The 22,552-nt window shown below is 43.2% G+C and overlaps 3 protein-coding genes across 3 annotated transcripts in view; 1 reads left to right on the forward strand and 2 right to left on the reverse strand.

Annotated features, from left to right (window-relative positions):
- The window catches only part of LOC311064277 (serine/threonine-protein kinase Nek5), a gene marked incomplete at its 5' end in the record, with an annotated part of 31,793 nt that extends 22,168 nt beyond the window's left edge, over positions 1-9,625 (forward strand). Inside the window, 9 exons of the mRNA XM_084084111.1 lie at positions 736-855; positions 1,089-1,169; positions 1,947-2,054; positions 2,772-2,852; positions 5,054-5,182; positions 5,665-5,860; positions 6,163-6,348; positions 6,849-6,987; positions 8,103-9,625. Coding sequence (XP_083940237.1) covers positions 736-855; positions 1,089-1,169; positions 1,947-2,054; positions 2,772-2,852; positions 5,054-5,182; positions 5,665-5,860; positions 6,163-6,348; positions 6,849-6,987; positions 8,103-8,400 — 1,338 coding nt within the window. The 3' untranslated portion in view covers positions 8,401-9,625. The remainder of the gene's footprint in view (positions 1-735; positions 856-1,088; positions 1,170-1,946; positions 2,055-2,771; positions 2,853-5,053; positions 5,183-5,664; positions 5,861-6,162; positions 6,349-6,848; positions 6,988-8,102) is intronic.
- Positions 4,144-4,587, reverse strand: LOC311064827 (protein SYS1 homolog; the record flags this gene model as incomplete). The annotated part of the gene is made up of 1 exon (XM_084084780.1): positions 4,144-4,587. One exon carries the CDS (start codon positions 4,585-4,587, stop codon positions 4,144-4,146), a length of 444 nt encoding a protein of 147 aa, XP_083940906.1.
- LOC311064817 (GDP-Man:Man(3)GlcNAc(2)-PP-Dol alpha-1,2-mannosyltransferase-like) lies at positions 8,397-20,641 on the reverse strand. The gene is made up of 8 exons (XM_084084769.1): positions 20,558-20,641; positions 16,016-16,240; positions 15,429-15,631; positions 14,511-14,679; positions 13,443-13,778; positions 12,880-13,017; positions 11,934-12,127; positions 8,397-11,473 (listed from the first exon to the last, which is right to left on the reverse strand). The coding sequence occupies exons 1-8, from the start codon at positions 20,629-20,631 to the stop codon at positions 11,190-11,192; spliced, it is 1,623 nt and encodes a 540-aa protein (XP_083940895.1). The 5' UTR covers positions 20,632-20,641; the 3' UTR covers positions 8,397-11,189.
- Positions 20,642-22,552: the final 1,911 nt, after the last annotated feature.

A 22,552-nucleotide genomic window follows, 5' to 3' on the forward strand; every position in this document is an offset into this window, starting at 1 on the left:
ACACTTTAAACTAGGAGAAAGGTAAAAAAGAAAGATGTGTGCTAATATACAGAAACTGTACAAAGAAAATTGTCCTCTTACATAGGCCCACTGTCATTTGCATTTTAGGCATACTGTACCAAGCCACTTTCACTTTTATCAAATAACAAATCAATATTTTTTTTTTTACAGTATCTCGCTGTTGAATCTGTGAGCCTGTGTTTCCCAGGGAAAATCTCGCAAGCCACAGGACCAATCAACTCCAAATTCCTTGTGCACTCTGCCAGTTGCTAGGCCAAGTAGAAAGTAAATCCCTAAATATTTCTCCGATGACTGATCAGTGACGTCATGTCATACGCTGGCCACATGACATCCTGAGATCCAAATGAAAGCCACGGCAGTTAGATCCTGTCGTTTTTTAACCACTTCAACCCTACATTATCATCCTTGTTCTGGGCATGTCCAAACATTCAGCAAAAATAGGCAAACATTGATCAAGCTCACAACGCAGGAGCTTGTAGATCAGCAGTTTTTGGCAAACAGATTTGGAGTAGAGGTGAAAAAAGTGGACCATGTACTAACAGGCCCCTGGGGGACTCCGGTCAACAAAGTATATAGATTTCAAGTGGTTACCGTTAATAGAATGGTTAGTTGCTTATGAGTGGCTGGTACAGTACTGCATACAGTACATGCCATTCATATTTACGTATGAGTGTCACAGGACTAAGCCTTGGGCTTTTCCTCTGTGACGTCCAGGGTCTGCGTCCGTCTACTGCTGATGCTGAGCGCTACAGGAAGCCCGTCAGCGCGGAGCAGGAAGCGGTCCGAGCCGCGCAACCACACCTACCTCAGGACAGGAAGAAGGAAGGTCAGCAGGTACGAGAGAAGATGGTTTTATATTTACTTGAATTGAATTTGATTTTGAACTGATTATGGGTTATAATGAATCCTCCACTTCATTGGGTTCAATGTTGATTGTCCTGCTGCTACTGTCAAATGATTAAATAACATGGCACTCTGTGTGTGTGTGTGTGTGTGTGTGTGTGTGTGTGTGTGTGTGTGTGTGTGTGTGTGTGTGTGTGTGTGTGTGTGTGTGTGTGTGTGTGTAGGAGTACGTGCGTCAGCTGGAGCTCATCAGACAGCAGTATTATGAGGAAATGAGAGGAATAAGGAGGAGAGCTGAGGCTGAGGTATGCAAAACAACCACCATGAACCCTTTTAAAAAAAAGATGATATGGTTAATTCCAATCCCCAAAATAAATAAAGATATCAAATAAATGTAGTTAAGTAGAATTAAGTACCAGAAAATGGAAACAATTACCTAAAAGGTTTTACTTGAGTAAATTTACTGAGTTCTGGTCTTTCAGGTCAGCATATAAAAACAGTTGGATAGGAGCAATGTCTGACTGAACTTGGTAGAGCAGGGCGCCATACTGTATGCTGAACACAAATATATACGCAAAGATCGGTATTTGAAAAGGAAACTTTATGTGAGTGGTTGGGGCGAGTGCATAACGCATACTGTAAATGAGACTATAGACTTCTTGTAGCTTAACCTACAGCTTGAATAATAATATTTTTTAAAGCAAACATTTTTAACTAAATGTTTTGCTTCTGGGGATTCTACAAATGTCTTTTACAGTTAAACAGTTATTTTCTTTGAAAAAAACGTATGTTGCTATATCAGTGGTTCTCAAACTTTTTCATGTCAAGGAACACCCGAAATTATATGTATTTGTCCGTGGACCCCCCAACTCAAAAAAATGTGTTCCAGGGACCCTCAGAAGCAAAGATTTGAGTTAAATATGTACATAATGTATATATTCAAAGATGTGCACACATTTAAGATTTGTTTGATTAACACAACACTGTTAAGTAGTCCTGAGCCCAGCATAATTGACACGCACGTGTGGCAGTGAAATGCCAAGTATATTAAAATATTGTCTGTTTCCACTGTGATATATCAGGCCCATCCACAGGTGAAACAAGGAACTTACCTGGTTGAGAAAACCAAGAACCCAGGACCACCTGCACAAAGTAAACACCAAGACAAACCCAGAGCCCCACCTGCTCAGGTAACAGGAGTTTATCCTGCTTATGTACTAAACTCCTCACACTACACTGTATTTGAAACATAAATCCATGCTAATCATTTGCTGGCTATTGCTATATAACTGCTTATGCATTAATGTGTTCATCACTTTAATGTAGCGGCTAACGTTAATATATTCACTTGATGATTTGTCAAATAAATGTACCTGGTGTGTTCTAAAAGTAATAAGTACATATTTCCCTCTGAAATCTAGTGGAGTAAAAGTGTAGTACCTCAACATTATACTCAAGTACAGTACTTGAGTAAATACACTTAATTTCTCCTGCTGAATGAAAACAGCGACACACCACAAGCCTTTCATTACTGGAGTGTAGTTTATGTAACAAATGAATGGAGGTTATATGTATATGAGGTTGTACGAGAGTTACAATTAAAATAATAAAATAGAACCTTTGGGCATCTGGCTTCCACAGTTAGAATATTCACAGAAATTCGCAAACTCTTATTTGTAAATTTCTTCACTTCCAAAATGAACTTGACCCCTATGCTCAATTGACTTGTGATGTCACATGAAAGAGGCCAGTGGGCATATGTTTCATCCCTGCTTCTGGTCAGACTGAATTAAATGCATCTGCTTTTGGGAACTGTAGACTGCCTGATATGTGTGATATTTACGTTTGCTGTGTGTGATATTTATGTAAAAATCAAATTCTTCATTTTATTTCATGTTTCTGTCCAGAACATGGAGGAGGCATTGAGACAGATTAGGAATGAGAACAGAGAGGAGAGAAGAACTCTGCAGAGGAAGCACAGGGACAAGGTGAGCACAGACCTCAATGTTTTAAAATTGTTAAAGAAATGTGTTTTTAAAAAAAAGTCTTTAAATAGCTGAAATGGCCGATTTCTGCCTACTTGGCTGACGTTTTTCTTTCAGGATGATGCATCTATGAGTTCAAGGTTGAGCAACTAATGGTGGTGTACAGTGGTTGTATGTGATTTGTAACATTGTTCACTGTTAGAGAGGGTGAATAGGGCTAAAAGAAATCAATCAGGTTACAGTACACAGGGTGTACACAAGGCAGGACACACATATACGTACAGTACATACGTGCATAACAGTAGAAAGTTCAAGTCTTTTGCTCCATCACCCCAGTGACTAGAGCTGAAGGTGCTCCGCTGCAAGAGGTTGATGGCGTTGTCCATATGATGGAGATTTTGGCCCTCATGCGTATTTGCATCACGGTGTCCAGGGGGGTCCAGCCTTATACCAATGACAGAGCCTTTTTTTTACCACCTTGTCAATTTTGCAAGCATTCCTCTTGCTAACATTAAACACCCAAAACACAGCAGCATAAAAATGACACTTGCCGTTACATTACAAGTGTGATTATTGTCTGATAAAAGTATAAAAGATGAGATTGTGTGCGTGGGGATCTCATCTTAAACAAGCTACGTGCTTAACTGAGCTATCCAGTTTAGTAGACCTTGTATTGCGAATTTGTACTTCCATGTACTGTTATGTACTGTCATGTACTGTTCTCATGTCTTACTAAATAAAGTACATCAATCAATCAATCAAAGGTTCCAGAGGAAGAAAGGTCTGCCTGCCTAGCTCAGCCCATTCTTATAGAGGGCATCGGTGTTGGTTTTCCAGTCCAGTTAATTGTCGATATGGACCCCCAGAAAGGTATAGGACTGGACCATTTCCTCCACATCAGGGCCCTGGATGTTGACAGGGGTCAGGGGGCTCTTTCTTCCTCCAGATGTCCAACACCAACTGGCTGACCTTAAGATGCAAGTGGTTCTCCTTGCTCCGTCGCACAAAGTTCTCCGCCAGAGTTCTGTATGCCTCACGTCTTCCAGGTCAATGCAGCCCAAAGGTTAGACCACTGCTTCTGAACGTGGAGTCCGGGGGGAGCCCCAGGGTGTCCTTGAGGCGTTAGCGGGTCTGTAACTGTGAGACTGTATAAATGGAATCAAATGGACCCTTGCGGGTCCATTTGATTCCATTTGTACAGTCTCAAGAGTTAATTTAATGCCGATGGTTTTGCTGGGTCCCAGGCTTGAATAAACTGGGGGTCCTTGAAATGGAAAAAAAGGTTTAGAATCACTTAGGTCCACTGTTGCCTGGGGATCGCCCGGAGCTCAGTGCGCATACACAGGTATTCTCCGACCACAGCCATCAGTAACATGCAGAATACATTCACAACCAACCAGGACAAGCCTGGAAGGGCGTCGCTATACATCCAGCAGCCGATCAAATGCAACAAATGCACGGAGACGGAGAAGTCAAGGCACTGCTTCACTCGACGAATGAAAAACCACAGGCCGACGGCGCAGGTGAGCGAGTTCAAGACGAACGCCGTTACCGAGAGCCAGCCCTGCGTCGTGGTAAATGCTATGATGTCATAGCTGAAGATCTGGTCCGGTGAACCGTGAGGGTGCGCTCCGGCCAACCACAGACGCAAGGAGCCGTAGAAGATGCACTGCATCAGCACCATTTGACACACGATAAGGACCGGGTTCCATACGTAGCTGAGGAAATGAGGTGCCATGGCAGAATGTAGCTTGTACCCAGCAGGCGCAAAAGAGAATAGATGACACCACCCTCTGCAGTGTAGAGTATGTATGACTTCAGAGCCTGAAACCGGTATATACAATTAACAGGTTTGTCTTTGGATTTCTTTTGTAGCGACGTCTGTTTGCGGCCGTGCTGGCTCTGTTGTTGTGTCTGTCGCAATTGCCCTCTCACACTTTGTGTATCAGCTTTTAAGCCGAGTCGCCTTGATCTCACATCATCAATATGTAGTCTTGCCCAAATATGGAGTCCACACGACTCCAGACTGTGCTCCAAATACTCTGTATGGAAATAATAACAAACATGGACATTGTGAGAGGCCCTTTGGAGCTTAATCTGAGTTTAGAACAATGAGAGAAAGAGCCCACAGGTTGTTAAGTCAGGTGTACAGCTTTGAAAGTGCATCTGTGGTTGTGTTTTTTACTTTCCGTCTTCTTTTGTAGAAAGGAATCATGTTCGAGATCCGATTAGATGATGGAGGGACAAAAGAGGAGGTAGATAAGGAGAGGGGTGAAGAAGAAAACAGACATGAGCAAAGGAAAAAGGAGTGTGATGGAAAAGAAGAGAAAGAGGTAAGTGGACAGTATGGATGTTTTTTTTCTTTGTCTCTCTCGCTCCCCCTGCTCTTCTCCCTCCCTCTGTTATATCTCCATCACTCTCTCTTCCTTTCACTTTCTCCCTGTCTTTTTCTCTCCCTCTCTGTCAGCCATAATGCAGCCCATTTTCAACCATTTTCAACCTGGCCTACCTATTTTGGGCATGTTTTGGGCATGTTTGGGCATATTTTGGGCATGACATTTTCAAAAGTAGGCAATCTATAAGCTCACAAGGTGTTCAGGTGTACATTTTTTGTACTTACCTGTTCTAAAATATATGCTTTTCACACAATATTGGTCAATACATATTGGTAATTGGTGGCATAGGAATCGGCATCGGAATTGCACATCGGTCAGGTTGTAATATTGATCCTCATTTCTTTTCTCTTCCTTTTCTTGCCTCTTTCTGATTCTGTCTGTCTGTCTTGTCTGTCTCTCTCTCTCTCTCTCATCACCAGGGGGTAGACCCGCTGAACCAGACCCTGACCTTCCAGGCAGGGGAGGAGCTGAGAGGCAGGGATTGGTCAGCGGTGGGCGGGTGGGAGGGGCAGGAAGAGGAGGCGAGGAGGGGGTGGGGACAGGAAGCCCCCCACACTCTGCTCAACGCCCTGGCAGAGATGGACCTGGTGTGTTCTATAGCTACACCTGGACAAGGTACTCTGTGTGTGTGTGTGTGTGTGTGTGTGTGTGTGTGTGTGTGTGTGTGTGTGTGTTTGTGTTTACACACTGATACAAACGTCGACCTCAGTCCTCTTCAGTGCCAGTATGCCTTACAGTAAATTTTTCTTAGCGATTATTCTATTAAGCGATTATTCTATTGATAACTTTTTTGATTACATGCTACTTTCTGTATTTAAAATCAATTATTTTATTCAAATTGATTTCATAGATTTTCATAATTCAATCGATTAGTTTGTATTAATTGTTGCATCCCTACATCTCTTCCCCACATAAAGTTGGCGAGGAGGAAGAGGGGGCTCTAGAGGTGAGGAAGCAGTGGGGAGAGGGTCCTCCTCGAACACTCCTCAACGCCCTGGCCAACGCTGAGCTTACATCATCAACCCTGGCCAACACTGAGCTTACATCATCAACCCTGGCCAACGCTGAGATGACATCATCAACCGTGGAAGCCACCCAGCAGGGTAAGTCGGGACTCCCTCTTTCGTTGGTGTGTCTGTGTCACCCATGTTGCGTTTAAACGCTAACATTTAACTTCACAAAAACTATGCCTAAACCTTCACATATATTGATCTTTCTCATAATGTTGACATTTAGACTGCTAAGATTGCCTTTTAATTCCAGTAAAATGTATGGGTGTTTTGTGAAAGTAAGTATGTAACACACATTAATTGACAAATAAAGTAATATTGTACTGTAACTTGTTGCTTTTAGCTGAAAGTAATAATGCCCCAACACTTATACAACCAACGGAATGCCTCGTTTTAATTTAGTTAATTTATGTTTCATAGGTCTTTTACGACTGTGCTATTTCCCCTCACTTTATCGTTAAAGCATGTTTGTAAGCTGTACATTTGTATCTACAAATAATGTTTTCATGTTATACTGGTAGTTATTATAGAGAATGTGTCTGAATAGAATAACCTGAAGTCGACTCTGCTTTTCCTGTCGTTTACACGTTTAGAACCAGTGACAGAGGACAGGAGAGAGGAGGAAGGTAAGAGTGATGCAGAAGAGAACAAGAAACAGGAGGATGATGAAGAGGATTCTGACCTGGATGTGGATGAAGAGCGTCTAGAACCGAGGTCGGATGACGATGACACGTGAGTGCATGTACTGGTCTCTGCTCACTAACACAGGGGTCGGCAATAGGCGGCCCGCGGGCCGAAATTGGCCCCCCAGAAATAATATCTGGCCCGTGAGATAATTTTGAAAAAAAAAAAAAAATTTTTTTTTTTTTTTTAGAAAAATATTTTTTGATTTTTTTTTTTGGGGGGGGGAGGGATTTTATTTTTATACAGTATCAGACCGATATCTATTATATCCAAATACAGAAAGATACAGTATGAATGATTTACTGAAAAGTGTTATAAAAAAAGTATTAAAAATGAATGTTAAAATAATTATAAATACTTATTTCATAGAACCTGAACCCACTTTTGAAATCATGCACTCATAAACACGATGCATTTTAAAGGATTTATAACATTTTATAGCTAGATTAGAGGAAAATGAAGAAGAAAAAAAAAATCACCAGAAAAATCGCCTGTGCTGATATTTAAACCGGAAAAAATGTTGATTTATATTGGTCAAACAGAACCGAATTAGACCCAAATTAGACCCGAATTAGACCGAGTTAGACCCGAATTAGACCCGAAAAATTTTGCGCGCGGGCGCGGGCTTCGCGCGCGGGCGCGTGTTGCATGTTCGCGGGGAGGCCCGGCCCGCGATGGAATGTCTGGGAGTGATATTGGCCCTAGGCTTATCTCAATTGCCTACCCCTGCACTAACACCTGCTGTGCTGAAAAAAGAGAGAGATAGAGCCCCACCCATATATCGGTTTGGCCAAGATTTTCAAATGTTTAAAATATGTACTTAGCTTCTCTTAATAGGGCTTAAGTGCTTTTTTCTTGTATTGACGTTCAATGTGTAAACCTTATTTCAAATTTGTTGACTTTTATTTGTTTGCTGAAGCTTATAAAAATGTTCTCAAATGGAAACTTGAAATTGATTAGAAAATGTTGCACTTTTTGACAAAATGTTGCTCAAAACATCGGTAATTTGTGGTCTAGAATTCTCCAAAAACGGATCAGGCATCGGACCCAAGAATCTGGCATTGGTCGTGCTCTAGTTGATACCTTTCTTTTTCTACGGTTGATCCCATTAAAGAAACATTTATTCAAAAGGGAAATTTCAACTTGGGATTGTTTTTCATCAGGAACTTCGAGGAGTCAGATGAGGAGGCGCTGAGAGAGGAGGTGTCAGAATCCATGAATAACTACATGGAGGACGGACACAGCTCCGAGGAGGAGCAGGATGGAGAGAGAGATGATGGAGTGGAGAAGGAACCCAAAAGGATCCAACAGATTCTTGGCGAAAACATCAACGCTGCTGGACCCATCGAGGCCGGACCGTCCCAGACTGACCAGGAGCTCTGTGGAGTCCAGTCCGAGCATCTAGGAGAGACCCAGGCTACAAACGACGCCCACACAGAGGACAAGCAACGGACTACTTGAGTGTTCATAAATATGGAAATATTTATTGTGAGCGACTGAAAAAGCAACCACAACAAAAACAAGATAAGAGTGATGATACATTTTGCACAACACTGCAACTTGAAGACTTTACACTTAATCTTACTTTCTGGACATGTGTTCAGTCAAATCTTCAGTGAACTGAAACAAGCTTAATAAATGGATTTCATTATCAACAATTACAAACAGTTTAAGTTAGCAGGTCTGTTTAATAAGGAACAGGGCAGGAAGCTTATTTCAAGCAGCAATGATTGATAAATCCCAAGATATACTGTATCAGCCAATTGTATGTGTATTGCTAGCCAACTAAATTATATGAACACAAAACAGTTAAGTCAGTCTGTTACCTGACAAAATGGCTAGCAGAGGACTCCCACTTTCCAGCCACTGCACAATACTATCTAAATGTGGCTAATGCAGCTGGAGTTCCAAACAGGACAATGTGGTATTGCAGGTGAAAGTGCTTTATAAGCCAGAGAGAAGTTAGTTGGAATGAGTATATCTGAAGCTTGATTTAGGCTCAAACCTTTTGAAAAACATTTGAGGGACATAAACAATATGATATTAAATATTATTATTTTTGAAATTCATGGTGTAGATCCTTTAACAAGAGCTTGCATCTAAAATTAATAATAATTGTAATGGGTGCATTGGAACACAAGTTATTTTTTCCATTTCCTGAAAAGTAACATTTCTGGACAAACAAGGTTTCAACCCGACACAGCGACACTTAACTGGTTATCTGATGACAACACCTGTCCCAACACGACCATGCAGATCTTCATTGTTCTGCAGAAATATAGATTTTCCGATGTAGCAGTGCTTTGTTGTTTGCACATATTCTGTCTATACGTTTAGCTGTCCCCATTTGTTGCCACAGGCTGGCAGATTACAATAAGCAAGCGATACAGAAAAGACATATGATATTTACACTTATTGTAGTGTTATTAAATAAAGCAAAGTTGAGTTCAGTTTCTTAAACAAACTAGAAATCAACACGGAATTCACTATTACAACAAATTAAACATTAGTACCTCTTCTAAAATAAAAGCTCTTAAGTATTTTACACATTTGGTGACACCTCCATGCTGTGGTCCATATCATAAAGATTATTTATTGCACGACATGACAGTCAACACACCATATATACTTAAAGGAACATTTCACCTTTTTTCAACATAATCTCCATAGGATCTTCACTAATTCACTATAGGAATATAGAACCAATTATAAGATGTTTGAAAATAGGTGAAGTGTTCCTTTAAGCACATAAGCAATAGATTTGGTCATCTTTTTACCCCATTGCAAAATGTTTTTTAAGTGCTTCTTGAGTAAACACATTTATCGACCTCCACCAACAGAGAAAATCCTTCATGTAACTACTGCAACTCCCTTAACATATAAAGTAAGACCTTAAAGCTCATTTATACTCCATTGCACAATGGCGCCACTTGCTGACAAGTACAAGCTAACCAAGAACCCCCACCAGGTAGATTTCATTTTTCATAACTACAGTTGTACTGCACGTACTTGAAAACATGAGATGATTATTGCCTCCATCTCTCAATCATGGATAATAATAAAACATTTTATTTGTTTATATAGATTTATATTTAGCGCTTTCCTAAGTATTTTGTTAGGGAAATAATAATAATGCCAGCGCCTGAGGACTTAAATAGTAGTCTAATAAAACTGAATCTCACTACATTTGAGATTGTCCCATAGAAAAAAACCCTCTCCTAATGGGTTCTGTAATTCGGGTTATGACGCGATGCGTTGTTAACTTTAAGATCAGTTCCTGTCAGCAGGTGACGGCGCCAAGCGACAAAGCATAGATGAGGCATAACAGCTCTGATTTGGCTCCAACAGTTAACATATTGGAATATTTGGAACAGAAGGGCCAGGTCACATGGAACACAGGAAGTGCATGATTGTCATTCACGTTGACTCAACTCAACATTTAACACAGATCTGCTGTTATTACCTTTTATGGTGTTTGATTGCGTTAAGTTTATATAGTGCTCTGGTTCTCAAAGTCAAGTCCGGGGACCACTAGGGGTCCAAATGGACCCTTAACGAGTCTGTAACTGTGGGAGTGTATACAAATGGGTCCATTTGTACACTCCCACAGTTCAATAAACACTGAGGACTTTACTGTGTCGATTGGGGTCCCAGATCAAAACAAAACGGTATCAAATGGGGGTCCGTCCGTGGCCTAATGCATATCAAACTGAGGGTCCTTGAAATTAAAAAGGTCGACAATTAAAGCACCGACGTCTGATCACTGCCGCTAGAGGGCGCCATCTCCCTGGGCCACGGCGTTAATGTAACTAACGCTAACTAACTAACTAACTAATGTAACTCAATATCATCAAAACGACAGAGTCAAATACCTAACAAATAACCACAATAATTTGTTTATTTTTGGAACAAAGTTCTTATATGACGCAATCTAAGATTTGCCTTTGGGGATTCCAATAGAAAGGACTTCGGTAATCTATGACTGACCTGAACTACACTGGAACTCCAATCTACACAGTACAATCCTCAGTGTTAACTCTGAGAGCGCACAAATGTGACCAAATGGACTCTCATTTGTACGCTCTCAGAGTCACATACCCATAAAGGTCAATTTGGACCCCCGTTGGTCCCTGGACCTGACGTTGAGAAACAGTGCTGCTGAGCACACACCCATACCCATCCGGGTGGGGTGGGGGCGGGATGGGGGGTCCTTGGTGGTGGGACGGCGGGTCCGTGGTGGTGGGACGTTATCATCGCTCCAGTCTCGTCATCAGGGGCTCCATGGCCGCCAGGAAGCAGGCCTCAAACTCCTGGTCGGAGAAGCGCTCCACGGAGAGCCGGGCGTTGCGTCGGACCTCCAGCCGCGCGGCGGGGGTCAGCGCCAGGATGGCGTCCATGGCGGCGGCGTAGCTGTCCTCGGTGTCGGCCAGGAAGCCCGTCTGGGCGCCCTCGTACGGAACCACGATGTCCAGCTTGGGGCCGCCCGACTTGTGGGCCAGGACGATGGTACCGGCCGCCATGCACTCCACCACGCCTGAGGAGAGAGAGGAGAGAGACATGAAAGGCATGGGGAAAGAGAGGAAAAGGTGTGTGTGTGAGTGTTAATGTGTGGTAGATAGGGGTCATGTAGTGCAACAGTTAATCGAACTAATCGATTTAATCAATTATAACAAATAATCAACTTGAATTAACTTTTTAAGATTTTAAAAAATATACTAAAATACCTGTCACTATGCTTGTAGATATGCTGTTTTTGTGCAACACTGTTGTATGACGAAGTATAAAATAGGGCTTAATTGGTTAATCAGACGAATTCATTTAGTGTATTATAAAAAAAGAATTGCAACAATCTGTTAATATAAAGCAAAAAATCTAAAGTAAAAAACCCTGCGTGTCTCGATTAATCGGAAAAGTAATCGATATAATAATCTCTAAGAAACCAGTAGTTGCAGCCGTGGCAGCCGTAGAGTCATGTGACGCCATCCAGCCCTTACCTATGCCAAAGTGTTCGTTCCACATGGTGTGCAGTCCGATGGTGGCGTCCACCAGCTCCCTCTTCAGCTCGTCGAACGGCACGTTGAGCTTGAACTCCACCCTGTCGGCCACGCCCAGCTCCTGACACACACCCCTCAGCATCAGCACCCTGTCCTCGTCCTCCTTGTTCCTGCAGCCGCCTATCAGCACCAGCCTGAGCATAGCGGTGCAACACTTAATCCAACTAACCCATGTAATAGATTATTAACACAATGGCTGCCAATGACGTATATATACGTCTTTTAATTATCAGCTGTTGTCCGCCAAAGACGTATATATACGATGAATTTTTTAATAATTTCAACCCTTGTCGAATTACGAACAGATTAGGAGCTAAAAATGTTCGAAGATTTGCTGCTCCATTCACTTCAATGTTAAAATTCAAACGGACAAACAATTCACTTTGTTTTTTGGTTTAAAACTACTGGTTTTGAGCTATATTGAAACATCAAACAACACATGTCAACGAGGTCAAAATGACCTCGTTGACATTTGTGAAACCACACCTGAATCTCATCTGTGATTAAAAACCATCTGGGGATCAATCATACTGGAGGAAAAAAATCTGTGGCTACGCGAACAGGTACCAAAAACATGGCAAAACCCTGGCAGACAACAGCTAAAAATCTGAAAAAACTCTGGCAGGCAATGTGTTAAAAACAGAATTGGTCATTTTATGAAATTATAGGTATTTTCAAAAACAAAGAACCATGAAATAAATAGTGAAAATAGCAGATCTACAGAGCAGGCTCTCAGCTTGAGCATGTACATCTGCTAGTTTCACTATTTTTGCACGATACCATAGTCCAACGGAGTATGAAAAAAGGTGGTTCATCGATATAAATAAGAAATAAAGTAATCGACAGAACAATCACTTATAAAATAATCGTGAGTCGCAGCCCCTACCTGAGCGACTCCCGCCCGCCGGGCCCCTCCCCTTTCCTGTCCAGCAGGTTGCGGAACGCCCGGATCTGCAGGCGGTGGTCCTTCTCTGGTCGAAACTGTGCCACTGACACGATGGAGTGACACTTCCTGTCCCCGCCACTAGGGATGTCACGATCATGACATTTTTTTTTTAAAGTAAAATAATAATAATTTCAATGAATAATTGAAATGTGTTTTTGGCATTGAACATTGCAACATATAAATAAAAGATATATTTATGCGTTTAGGCATTGTAAACAAAAATTGCACAAGGCATATGACAAATAACTTAAATACATACCGATTTGACTGACAATGACCCCATTACCAATAATCAAAATAAATAAGGTACTATGGCCAAAACAAACCATACTGTATGGTTTACATACATACATTCATTTTTCATTGTGATACGACGCAATCAGAGCTTGTAGCGGCTATTTCCGCAATTTTTGAACACATTAATTCATACAGATGAAACAATTCTGACGATTACGCAAAATAATTGCGATCATGCAATTACGTAATAATTGTAACAGGCCTACCCGACTCCTTCTCCTCCTCCAATCCCGCCTTCTTCATCTTCTCCTCCGCTTCCTAGTTCCTGGCCGAGCTCCTCCCACCCGTCCTCCGCCTCCTCGTCCTTCTCGTCCAACGGGGCGGCCAGGAAGGCGGCCACGTCGCAGGGCGGGTACACCAGGCAGGTGCGGCCGGGGGCGCGCCACAGAGCCAGGATGTGACCCAGCGTCCAGGTGGAGTTGACCATGATCACGTCGCTACAGGAACCCGCCAGGCCGTACAGCAGAGCGAAGCAGCAGTAGTAGAGGACCTTGATCGCACTCAGCACGGGGTTAGCGGAGATGTAGTCAGCATTGTTGAACCTGGGAGAGAGACAGACAGACAGACAAGACAGTTAAAATAAATGCATTACAGTAAAGACTGTCCATCAGATCCAACGGATGGAATTTCAACGTAATTCACAATGTTTTCAGCATGAATTTGTAATTTGTGAATAATAGTAATTTGTGAATAAATGTCATAGTTGTAGTTTGTCTCCAAAAAGTGGCTCTAAAATGTGTTTCGAAAAGGTTTTTCCACCTGGTGATCTTAGTAAGTGGACCACTGATTTTGTGACAAATCTTCCCAAAATGTTCAGATATTTTCACCTTTTCCTTTCTTTTCAAGTTTTGTAAAAAAAAAAAAAAAACTGCAACTGCAAACGCAGTGAGCTTGAAGATTTTTGCTATTTGTCACATGACAAAGCATGTATGGGCGGCAGTGGCTCAGGGGTAGAGTGGCCGGGTAGAGTGAACTGGAAGACCGCAAGGTTCCCAGTTCGATCCCGGGCTGGGGCGCTCACCCTAGAGTTAGTGTCGAAGTGTCCTTGAGCAAGACGCTGAACCCCTAATTGCTCCCGATGAGCAGGTTGGTGCCTTGCATGGTTTCCTCCGCCATTGGTGTATGAATGTGTGTGTGTGAATGGGTTAATGGCACAATCAATGTAAAGCGCTTCGGATAGAAGCGCTATATAAATGCACCATTTACCATTTATGTAAATGCCTACACTTTGTAAATAGTGTTGTGCGAGTTGTGTGATTCCTCTGTGTTCAGACCTGGGGTTCCTCTCTCTGACCGCAGAGAGCATGTCGGTGCTGACCGTGGGGTAATGGACGTAGCTGGCCACCTCACAGCCTCCCAGGTAGCGGAACAAAGGCACCGTGAAGGCGTAGCCCATGGAGTCCACGTACAGATCTGGTACGAGGGCCGTCAGCGCCTCCCACCCTGCCAACATCACAACACAGAAAGGTTAGCTCACATCACGTTGGGTCATGTACAGATAATGTACAGTGGTGTAAAGTAACTAAGTACATTTACTCAAGTACTGTACTTAAGTACACTTTTGAGGTACTTATACGTTACTTATAAGTAACGTATAAGTACCTCAATTACTTCCAATTTTCAATACTTTTACTTCTACTCCACCACAAAAATATTGTACTTCTACTCCACAAAAATTATTTGAAAACGTTACTAGTTATTTGTAAAACATACATTAACCACTTAAGCCCTACATACTTTGGCTATTATTTTAGCTGATCTACAAGCTCATGCGACGCGTTGTGAGCTTGTAGATCTGCTATTTTCAATGGATTTTTATACATGTGAAAACGTGTGATATGGGACCTTCTGCATAATGAGTATGTTTACTTTTGGTACTTGAAGTACATTTTGATGCCAATACTTTGGTTCTTTTACTCAAGTACATTTGGAATTCCGGACTTTTACTTCTAACAGAGTATTTCTATATTGCAGTATTGATACTTTTACTTAAGTAAAAAATGTCAGAACGTTTTCCACCCCTGCAGATAACCAATGATCTTAAATGATTCCTTTTTATTCAAGGGTCAATTTAGAAACATTTTTAACGAAGAGGCTCCTACTGTAGGGTGGCTCCTATGGGATCACGTATAGACCCCCTGGAGGACCACGGGCAAATACGACATATACAGGTTTGAAGTGGTTAACATTACCTAGAAACATGGAGCCCACGCTCTGTCCCAGCAGGGTGAAGTGAGGCCATAGGCTGGCCTCAACCAGCAAACGATGACGGAGGAAGACGAAGGTGACAGGCCGAGGCAGCGTGATGTTGAAGCGCTGTCGCGCTCCTTCCAAAATCTGCTCCCCGGTCACGCCCTGGTCTCCAGTGTACACAGCGAAAGCAACACTGGGGTATCTGAATGGAAGTGATGGGAAAGAAAATTGAAATCTATCTATTCATGAACATAAATGTGTACATATCTGTGGAAAGGATAAAACGCAAAAAAGCTCAAGAGCTTATTTCCATTGTTTCCAATTTAAATTCCCCATTCAAGTTTAAGGAAAGCTGTATATGTAACTGTATATTTTTATATTTTAAAGTGTTGTGCTGTTGTTGGTTTGTCCAGTTGTTCGAGTGTTGAATGTTTAATGGACCACAATGGAAACAATCCCTTGATTTTTTTCCTTTTTGTCTCATCCGTTTGGCGTCTTTAATTTGATGTACAGCTGTACTTTAAAATAATCAATCAATCACACTTTGAGTGCAAATGTGTGTGCAAAATGTGTGTTGGTTGTTCACTTGTTCTGGAGGGAGCGCAGGGCGCACCACAGCACCCTCTCCCCGCCGCCACCGGCATTGCAGTACGGGTGGAAGAAGCCCACGGTGGGGGAACCACCGTCCCGGGCCTGGCGGGCTTTCCGGCGCCCCTGGAGCCACGTCCGAACCCCGACCACCACCAGAACCAGCACCAGCGTCAGAACCAGGCTCAGGTAGACACAGGGCAGAACCAGGGACCACAGCAACCTGAATCAGGAAGGTTGTATGTGTCACTTCTCTTGGTACAAGAAGCTAAATGCAATTTTGTGAGGTCCACCAAGTACTGCGCTAACAACAATTATAACAGGACCACATTGGGAATAAGTGCTTCATTACACTCAACCTGGTTGAAGTTATATATTGAGCTCAAATTTGTATTTCTTTTTGTCAAAATAAAATCAATCAGTCGATCAATAATAATAATAATACAAAATAAAAACTAAGATGAGAATAAAATAAAAACAAGGAGCCTTCAACACTATCCACATCAGCATAACATAATAATAAGGGCAGGGAGGAGGGGAGGGGACCAGACAAACGTATACAAATGTGCAAAGCGTGCGTGAGGCATATACATGTGCAAAAAGGCACATTAGAAAAACACTATCTAACTATATAAATGGCGACCGACTTCCGCACCCTCGGTGTCCACACCCCACAGCTCTGTTATCGAATAAACAACGCACCGCCAGACCACATGTCGCCAACTGACTCGCCACGGCGGCCGCGCTGAATTTACGCCTCGCGTAGGGGACATCTCACTGTTCACTACACCTTTTCCACCGCGCAACATAATTAATTCTACTCACCAAATGTCGGACAAAACGGAAGGGGAGGCAGCTTCGTACCGTTTACCGTGCGCACGACCTCATCACCACAACAGCAGGCAGCTGCTGCGGGGTTTTTTTCCTTTTTTTCCAAACTTTTTCTTTGGTCACCATTTTCTCCAGGCACCATTTCTGGTGTAACGTCGGGTGTTTCTTTTCACCAGCCAATCACCTTTCACGTTGCCACGTCCGTTGCCACGTCGCGCTGACGTACGCTAAACAAGCGCTGCCGTGCGCACAATGCAAACGAGCCCAAAGGCGCGCAAAAATAAGCCGACCATTGCTTAGACACAAAGTCAGACCTGGCAACGCAGCCTACGCCAATCATGTGTGAGAGATCTACAAGCTATGGGGCAGAGACGCCACCGTATCTTAGCAACAACTACAGCGCTCACTCTCATTGGTCGTGTCACGCTAAGAGCAGTCTCCAGACAATGGCATCGCAGACAGCTTGCTGTTACTGCTGTAGCCATCACAGGCAGTTGCAGCACGACGGACAGGGCGCTGTGATAGCTGCCATGTCGCTAACGCTAACCTGGTTGTCATGCCTGCAGCGGCTGTGCAATCACTTTGTCAACAATGCACGTTCGTGTGGTGAATGTCTATATTGCTGCTCAGTTCGTCCATTGTAGATGGTGTATGTTTGTGTGTGTCTTCTGGAGAACTATGTAGCTCCACAGCAACTACAGTAACTAACGTAATGGCAGGACCGCCCCGTGCAACGCATGTTAGCCTGCATTATGGTCATGTAGTAATTTCAGATAATTTCGCTCCGATTAGAGCAGTGTTTATCAACCCTTTCACGCCGCCACCCCCCCCCCCCCCCCCCCCCCCCAAATACACGTACTTGATCTGGGACCCCCCCATTCTGTTTGACTCCGTTCCACAAGTACATATTGTGAAAATAGCCGATCTACAAGCTCGAAACGCCTCACGTTGAGAGGCTTTGTAAGCTTGGAGATCGGCTATTTTCTACATGATTGCCTCTTTCTTACATTCTTTGCCAATGTGGCCCATGTTTTCATAGCATAGTTTATTGACTACTTCTGTTGCAGAAATGGCCATTTCCTTTACTTTCGGTTTTTAATTGTCTCCGCCAGGCCGAAAGGCATGGCGCAAGACTATGTTTCACCCCCTGTCCGTCCGTCTGTGATAGCTAATCTCTCACATCGTTGACTTGATCGCAGCAAAATAACAGCCCGATGTGGAGAGTCAGTGAGAGCTGGATAAACGACGTAAAATGTGTCAAAAAAAGGCTGTACGGCTGTCGATAAATGAACACATGACGTCGGTGGGAGAGGAGATATTGTGTCTTTTGGACAAACAGCAGCGTGGTGCTGATGTTTGTTGTGTGAAGCAGCTTAATGTCAGAGTGTTTGTGTTGGAGCGCCTCAGTGCGGCTGCAGAGTTCATGTGCAACCTCTTCCAGAGAGACACAGAGACACTAGAAACTCTGCTGGGGAAAAAAAACACTGCTGGGCATTGACTTTCCTATGGACATTGATCTACACACTGCAGGTATATCTGCTACACACACAACATCAAACTACACACTGCAGGTATGATGCAGCGTTTGCATTACAGCCAGCATGCCAGCGTAGTTCCCATATGGTTTCAAGGTGGGCTAAACCATATGGACCCCATGTCAGCAATGTCAGCGGCATCCACTTCAGTCCCAACTGCGATGCCCATGCAGGCTATAAGTAGCTTCTACCTGGCCCTCAGGTGGGCCCCAAGTAGCCATGTTTATGTGGGACCAAGGCGGCTCCTAACTGGGTTTGCCCATGCAGGCTTTAACTGGGTTCTACCTGGGCCCTAGGTGTACCCTAACCAACCACAGTGCAGTGCCCATCGCTCCAATTGTTGTGACGTCAGGGCTCTCAATACTGCACATTGGTGGAGGACGAGGGGCCGCAGGGCGACCGCACACATCGCTGAACCAATGGTAGCCCACGGATGTTTCCTCTTTGGATTTACAATCTGCCCCTCTATGCCACATATCATCCGCACTACAGGGTCTTCACTGACCCAGCCACGGCCCCACTGACCCTCATGACGCTACGCCACTTAAACGTGCGGCAGCATGCGCTGGGTTGCCAGGTTTGCACAGCCTGCGCCAGAAACAAGCAACCACCTTCATGGAAAAAAAAAAAACACCGAAATGGTCCGCAATGTTCCAGGGGTGTCCCCGCGCGTCCCAACACTCCTCAGGGGGTCAGTGGACCATCAGGGGGTCCGCGGACCCCCTGTGGACCCCCTGAAACATAACAAATATTATTTCTTCAAATTTTTTCCTTTTTCAAAAAAAAATTTCCACAGTTTCACTCCGGCGATTTGGGTCCCCCAATATACACACGGCCACGCTGGGCCCCGTGCGCGGCTGGGGTTGAGGGGGGCGTAGCCCCCCGAAACTCTAGTATGCTATATAACAGAAAACACATATATCTGCCATAGTGACAATATCTATATACTAGTAGTAGCAAGCAGTAGCCCTAGAATGGCTGGGATATTACATTGCATGTATTCCATTAGGCCAGGGGTCTTCAACAGGGGGTCCGGGACCCGTACGTAGGGGGTCCTCAGGCCTACTATAGGGGGTCCGCCAAATCATTGTGTGATAGTATTTAGTTTTTTACATTAACCACTTGAACCATAGAATTCCTTTTCTGAGGGGAACATCGGCTATTTTTGGCTAAGAGGTATAGGTGTAGAGGGAAAAAAGAACAGACTAAGTAAAAAAAAAACGTTAATCTGAAACACAATTTTATACAATATAGAGTAGGGGGTCCCTGCTTCATCTCTCTCTCAGCTAGGGGGTCCTTGGCCTGAAAACGTTGAAGACCCCTGCATTAGGCTACAGTACACAGCCTGACAGCCATCCCATGTCTGGGGACTCATAGGGGCGACATAAAAAGTTGTTGCGCGTTGCGCTCTGTTTGTACTCAATCAATATACGGTATGGGGTACTGGTACATAAACCAGCGGTTCTCAACCTTTTCAGGCCGTGACCCAGCAAAAGTATTATATTTGAACTGGGAACCCCTCATCCACTTGTGCACCTCAGCACTTGGAATTGTAGGAGTTGAGGCATTACATTTTTGACTCCGTCCCACAGATAAATATTGTGAAAATAGCCAATCTACAATTGGGGACCCCATCTGCTATTTTCAAATAGCCTATGTATAAAATAGAGTGGTTAATGTATGTTTATAATAATGTATATCTGCAAAGTAACTAGTAACTCATTATTGGCAAATAATTGTAGTGGAGTAAAAGTACAATATTTGTCTCTGAGATGTAATGGAGTAGAAGTAAAAGTATTGACATTTGGAAATACTCCAGTAAAGTAAAAAATACCTCAAAATAGTACTTCAGTACAGTACTTGAGTAAATGTACTTAGTTACTTTACACCACTGATTGATTGATGAGAACAACTGATGAATAACACGAGAACGTAGCTTTGGCAAAACAAACAAAAAAGATCTACAAGCCAACAACGCGTAGCGATGCCACGCGTTGTGAGCTTGTAGATCTGTTCTTGTTTAGGTCGTCGTACTACGTCAGTACAGAGTGGATCAGGTTTTAGAATCGCGTGTCCCTCTTGCAGAGAAATGTCTATATTGTGCAACGATCTGAACGTGTTTACTACAAGACTGTAATAATGACCTTCTTAGATGATCATAATGCTGTAATTACCTGATTAGATCACAGAAACACATAGGGAAGTGCTGGTGATCATGGTGGTGATGATGATGATCGTGTCCTTCCATTTTGACAACACAACAAAACCTCTGACCCCGGAAGTGTTCGTCTTGTTGTTGTTGTTCTTCTTCTTATTTGAGCGTTACATATATACCGCCACCTACAGTACCGGAGTATGTAGTAGGAAAAAAAAGTAGGCCTAATACTAATTTTTATATATATTATGTGGGTTGAGCTTTTCCCTAGTTGTGTAACGCCCTCTAATCACTCCTATTCAGGACAGCCGAGACTGCTGGCTGACTAAAGGGGAGCCGCACCTGGCCATAAGTCATGTGGTTGGCTTATGTTTGACTGGTGGTGTGTTGGGTGGTAGGTGTGGGAGAAGGACAGAAGGTTATTGATGGCATCTGACGGTGGGGTAGGTTAACTTGCCCCCCCCCCCCCCCCCCCCCCCTCCAGTTGTACAGCCTCTCATCAATATTGTCGTACCTTTTTTTGTCTGTGGAAATGTATTGATTAACACACCATTATAATGTTCTTATTTTGATCACAAGACCCAATCACTGAATGTCAAGTCTCCAGGTTTACTTCAGAATTGATTGATTGATTGATGTACTTTATTTAGTAAGACATGAGAACATCAGTAAATGGAAGTACAAATTCACAATACAAGGTCTACTAAACTGGGAGACTCATTAAGCACTGAGCTTGTTTGAGATGAGATCCCCATGCACACAAATCATGATGACATATAAGAGACAGACAGATATACACACTACTATACACAGAATGTCATACAATCAGCTTACAGGTTACTGGTATGAAGAGTTAAAAAAAAAATGTACAAGAGAAGAAAAATAAATGGGGGGGGGGGGGGGGGTAGGTTAAGACTTAGACAGGGGCCATTTTCGAATTGCAGCCTCCTGAAGGTGTATCTTTAGGGCAGTTTTGAAAGTGAGTAGAGTTTTACACTCCTTTACTCCATTTTGTTTTAACTCTAACTGATTTATTATGACACTATGGCACATAAGGAGTCCGTTCTACTAATTTAGTTCTCAAATGTTTTATTTGCAACTTAGGACCACCATAACTCTGAGAGTGTACAATTGGAACCAAATGGACCCGTAAGGGTCCATTTGGTTCCCTTTGTACACTCTCAGAGTTACAGACCTGTTATATGGTCATTCAGGGCTAGCTCTTTATGTGTTTCTGGTAATATTATTGTCCACTAATTTTGTATGTCCGTGGCAAAAATAGAATTTTTACCAAAATGTCCACCACAAGATGGCATGATGACCCCTGTGCGGAGCTGCTGATGGAGTCCTGCGAGCATGCATGCCTACTGCTGTGCTCTCCTGATGGTGGTTCGGTGGCGTGTTGCTTGTGGACCAGCCAGGGAGCACTGATGATGACTGCATGGCCTCTCACTAAGTGGTCAGAGGCGTATCTACTAAAGAACAAACACGCTGAGGAGGTGTCCAAATGCATCATGGACCTTTTATACAGGTTTGGGACCCCGCAAAGGCTCCTCAAGGATTGGAATTCCGCAATCAGGTACAACACTCATCAAACATTACAAATGATACTGTAATTTTAAATTTGTAAATTTAAAAGAAATGTATTTTTTTTTATGTTGGGGATGGGGCTCCTACCATTGATCTGAATTGTGTTCATTTAATTGTTTTTATTATTATTGTTTCCATTTAAAAACATTTTTGGCCATAGTTGTGGTCCCGACAGGTGGGTGGTCACGGCCTCACGGGTGATAGGCTGTAGTATTGGGGTTTTAGCTTTAGTGCATGATCTACTGCTTGCATGCTCATTATTTTTAAGCACCCGGTGTTGAGTGTATTTTAACATTTTCTCATGTGTCTTACAGTACAGTGCGTGTGTGCGCTTTTGGTGGCGGTGAAACTCATTCCCTGCCTCCCTGTGCAAGGACACCTATACGCCCCCCCCCCGGCTACTGGTATATACAGTAGGCTATTG

This window comes from Gymnoscopelus microlampas, assembly GCF_963454915.1.
Source record: "Gymnoscopelus microlampas genome assembly, chromosome: 17".
Lineage (NCBI taxonomy): Eukaryota > Metazoa > Chordata > Actinopteri > Myctophiformes > Myctophidae > Gymnoscopelus > Gymnoscopelus microlampas.

Excerpts from the sequence above, each read along its gene's own strand:
- LOC311064817 (XM_084084769.1), bottom strand. The coding sequence starts at position 20,631 with ATGGAAGGACACGATCATCATCATCACCACCATGATCACCAGCACTTC. Across the intron at positions 14,680-15,428 it reads CGTGGGCTCCATGTTTCTAG|GGTGGGAGGCGCTGACGGCC; the intron begins GTAATGTTAACC and ends TGATGTTGGCAG. Across the intron at positions 13,779-14,510 it reads GTCAGAGAGAGGAACCCCAG|GTTCAACAATGCTGACTACA; the intron begins GTCTGAACACAG and ends TCTCTCTCCCAG.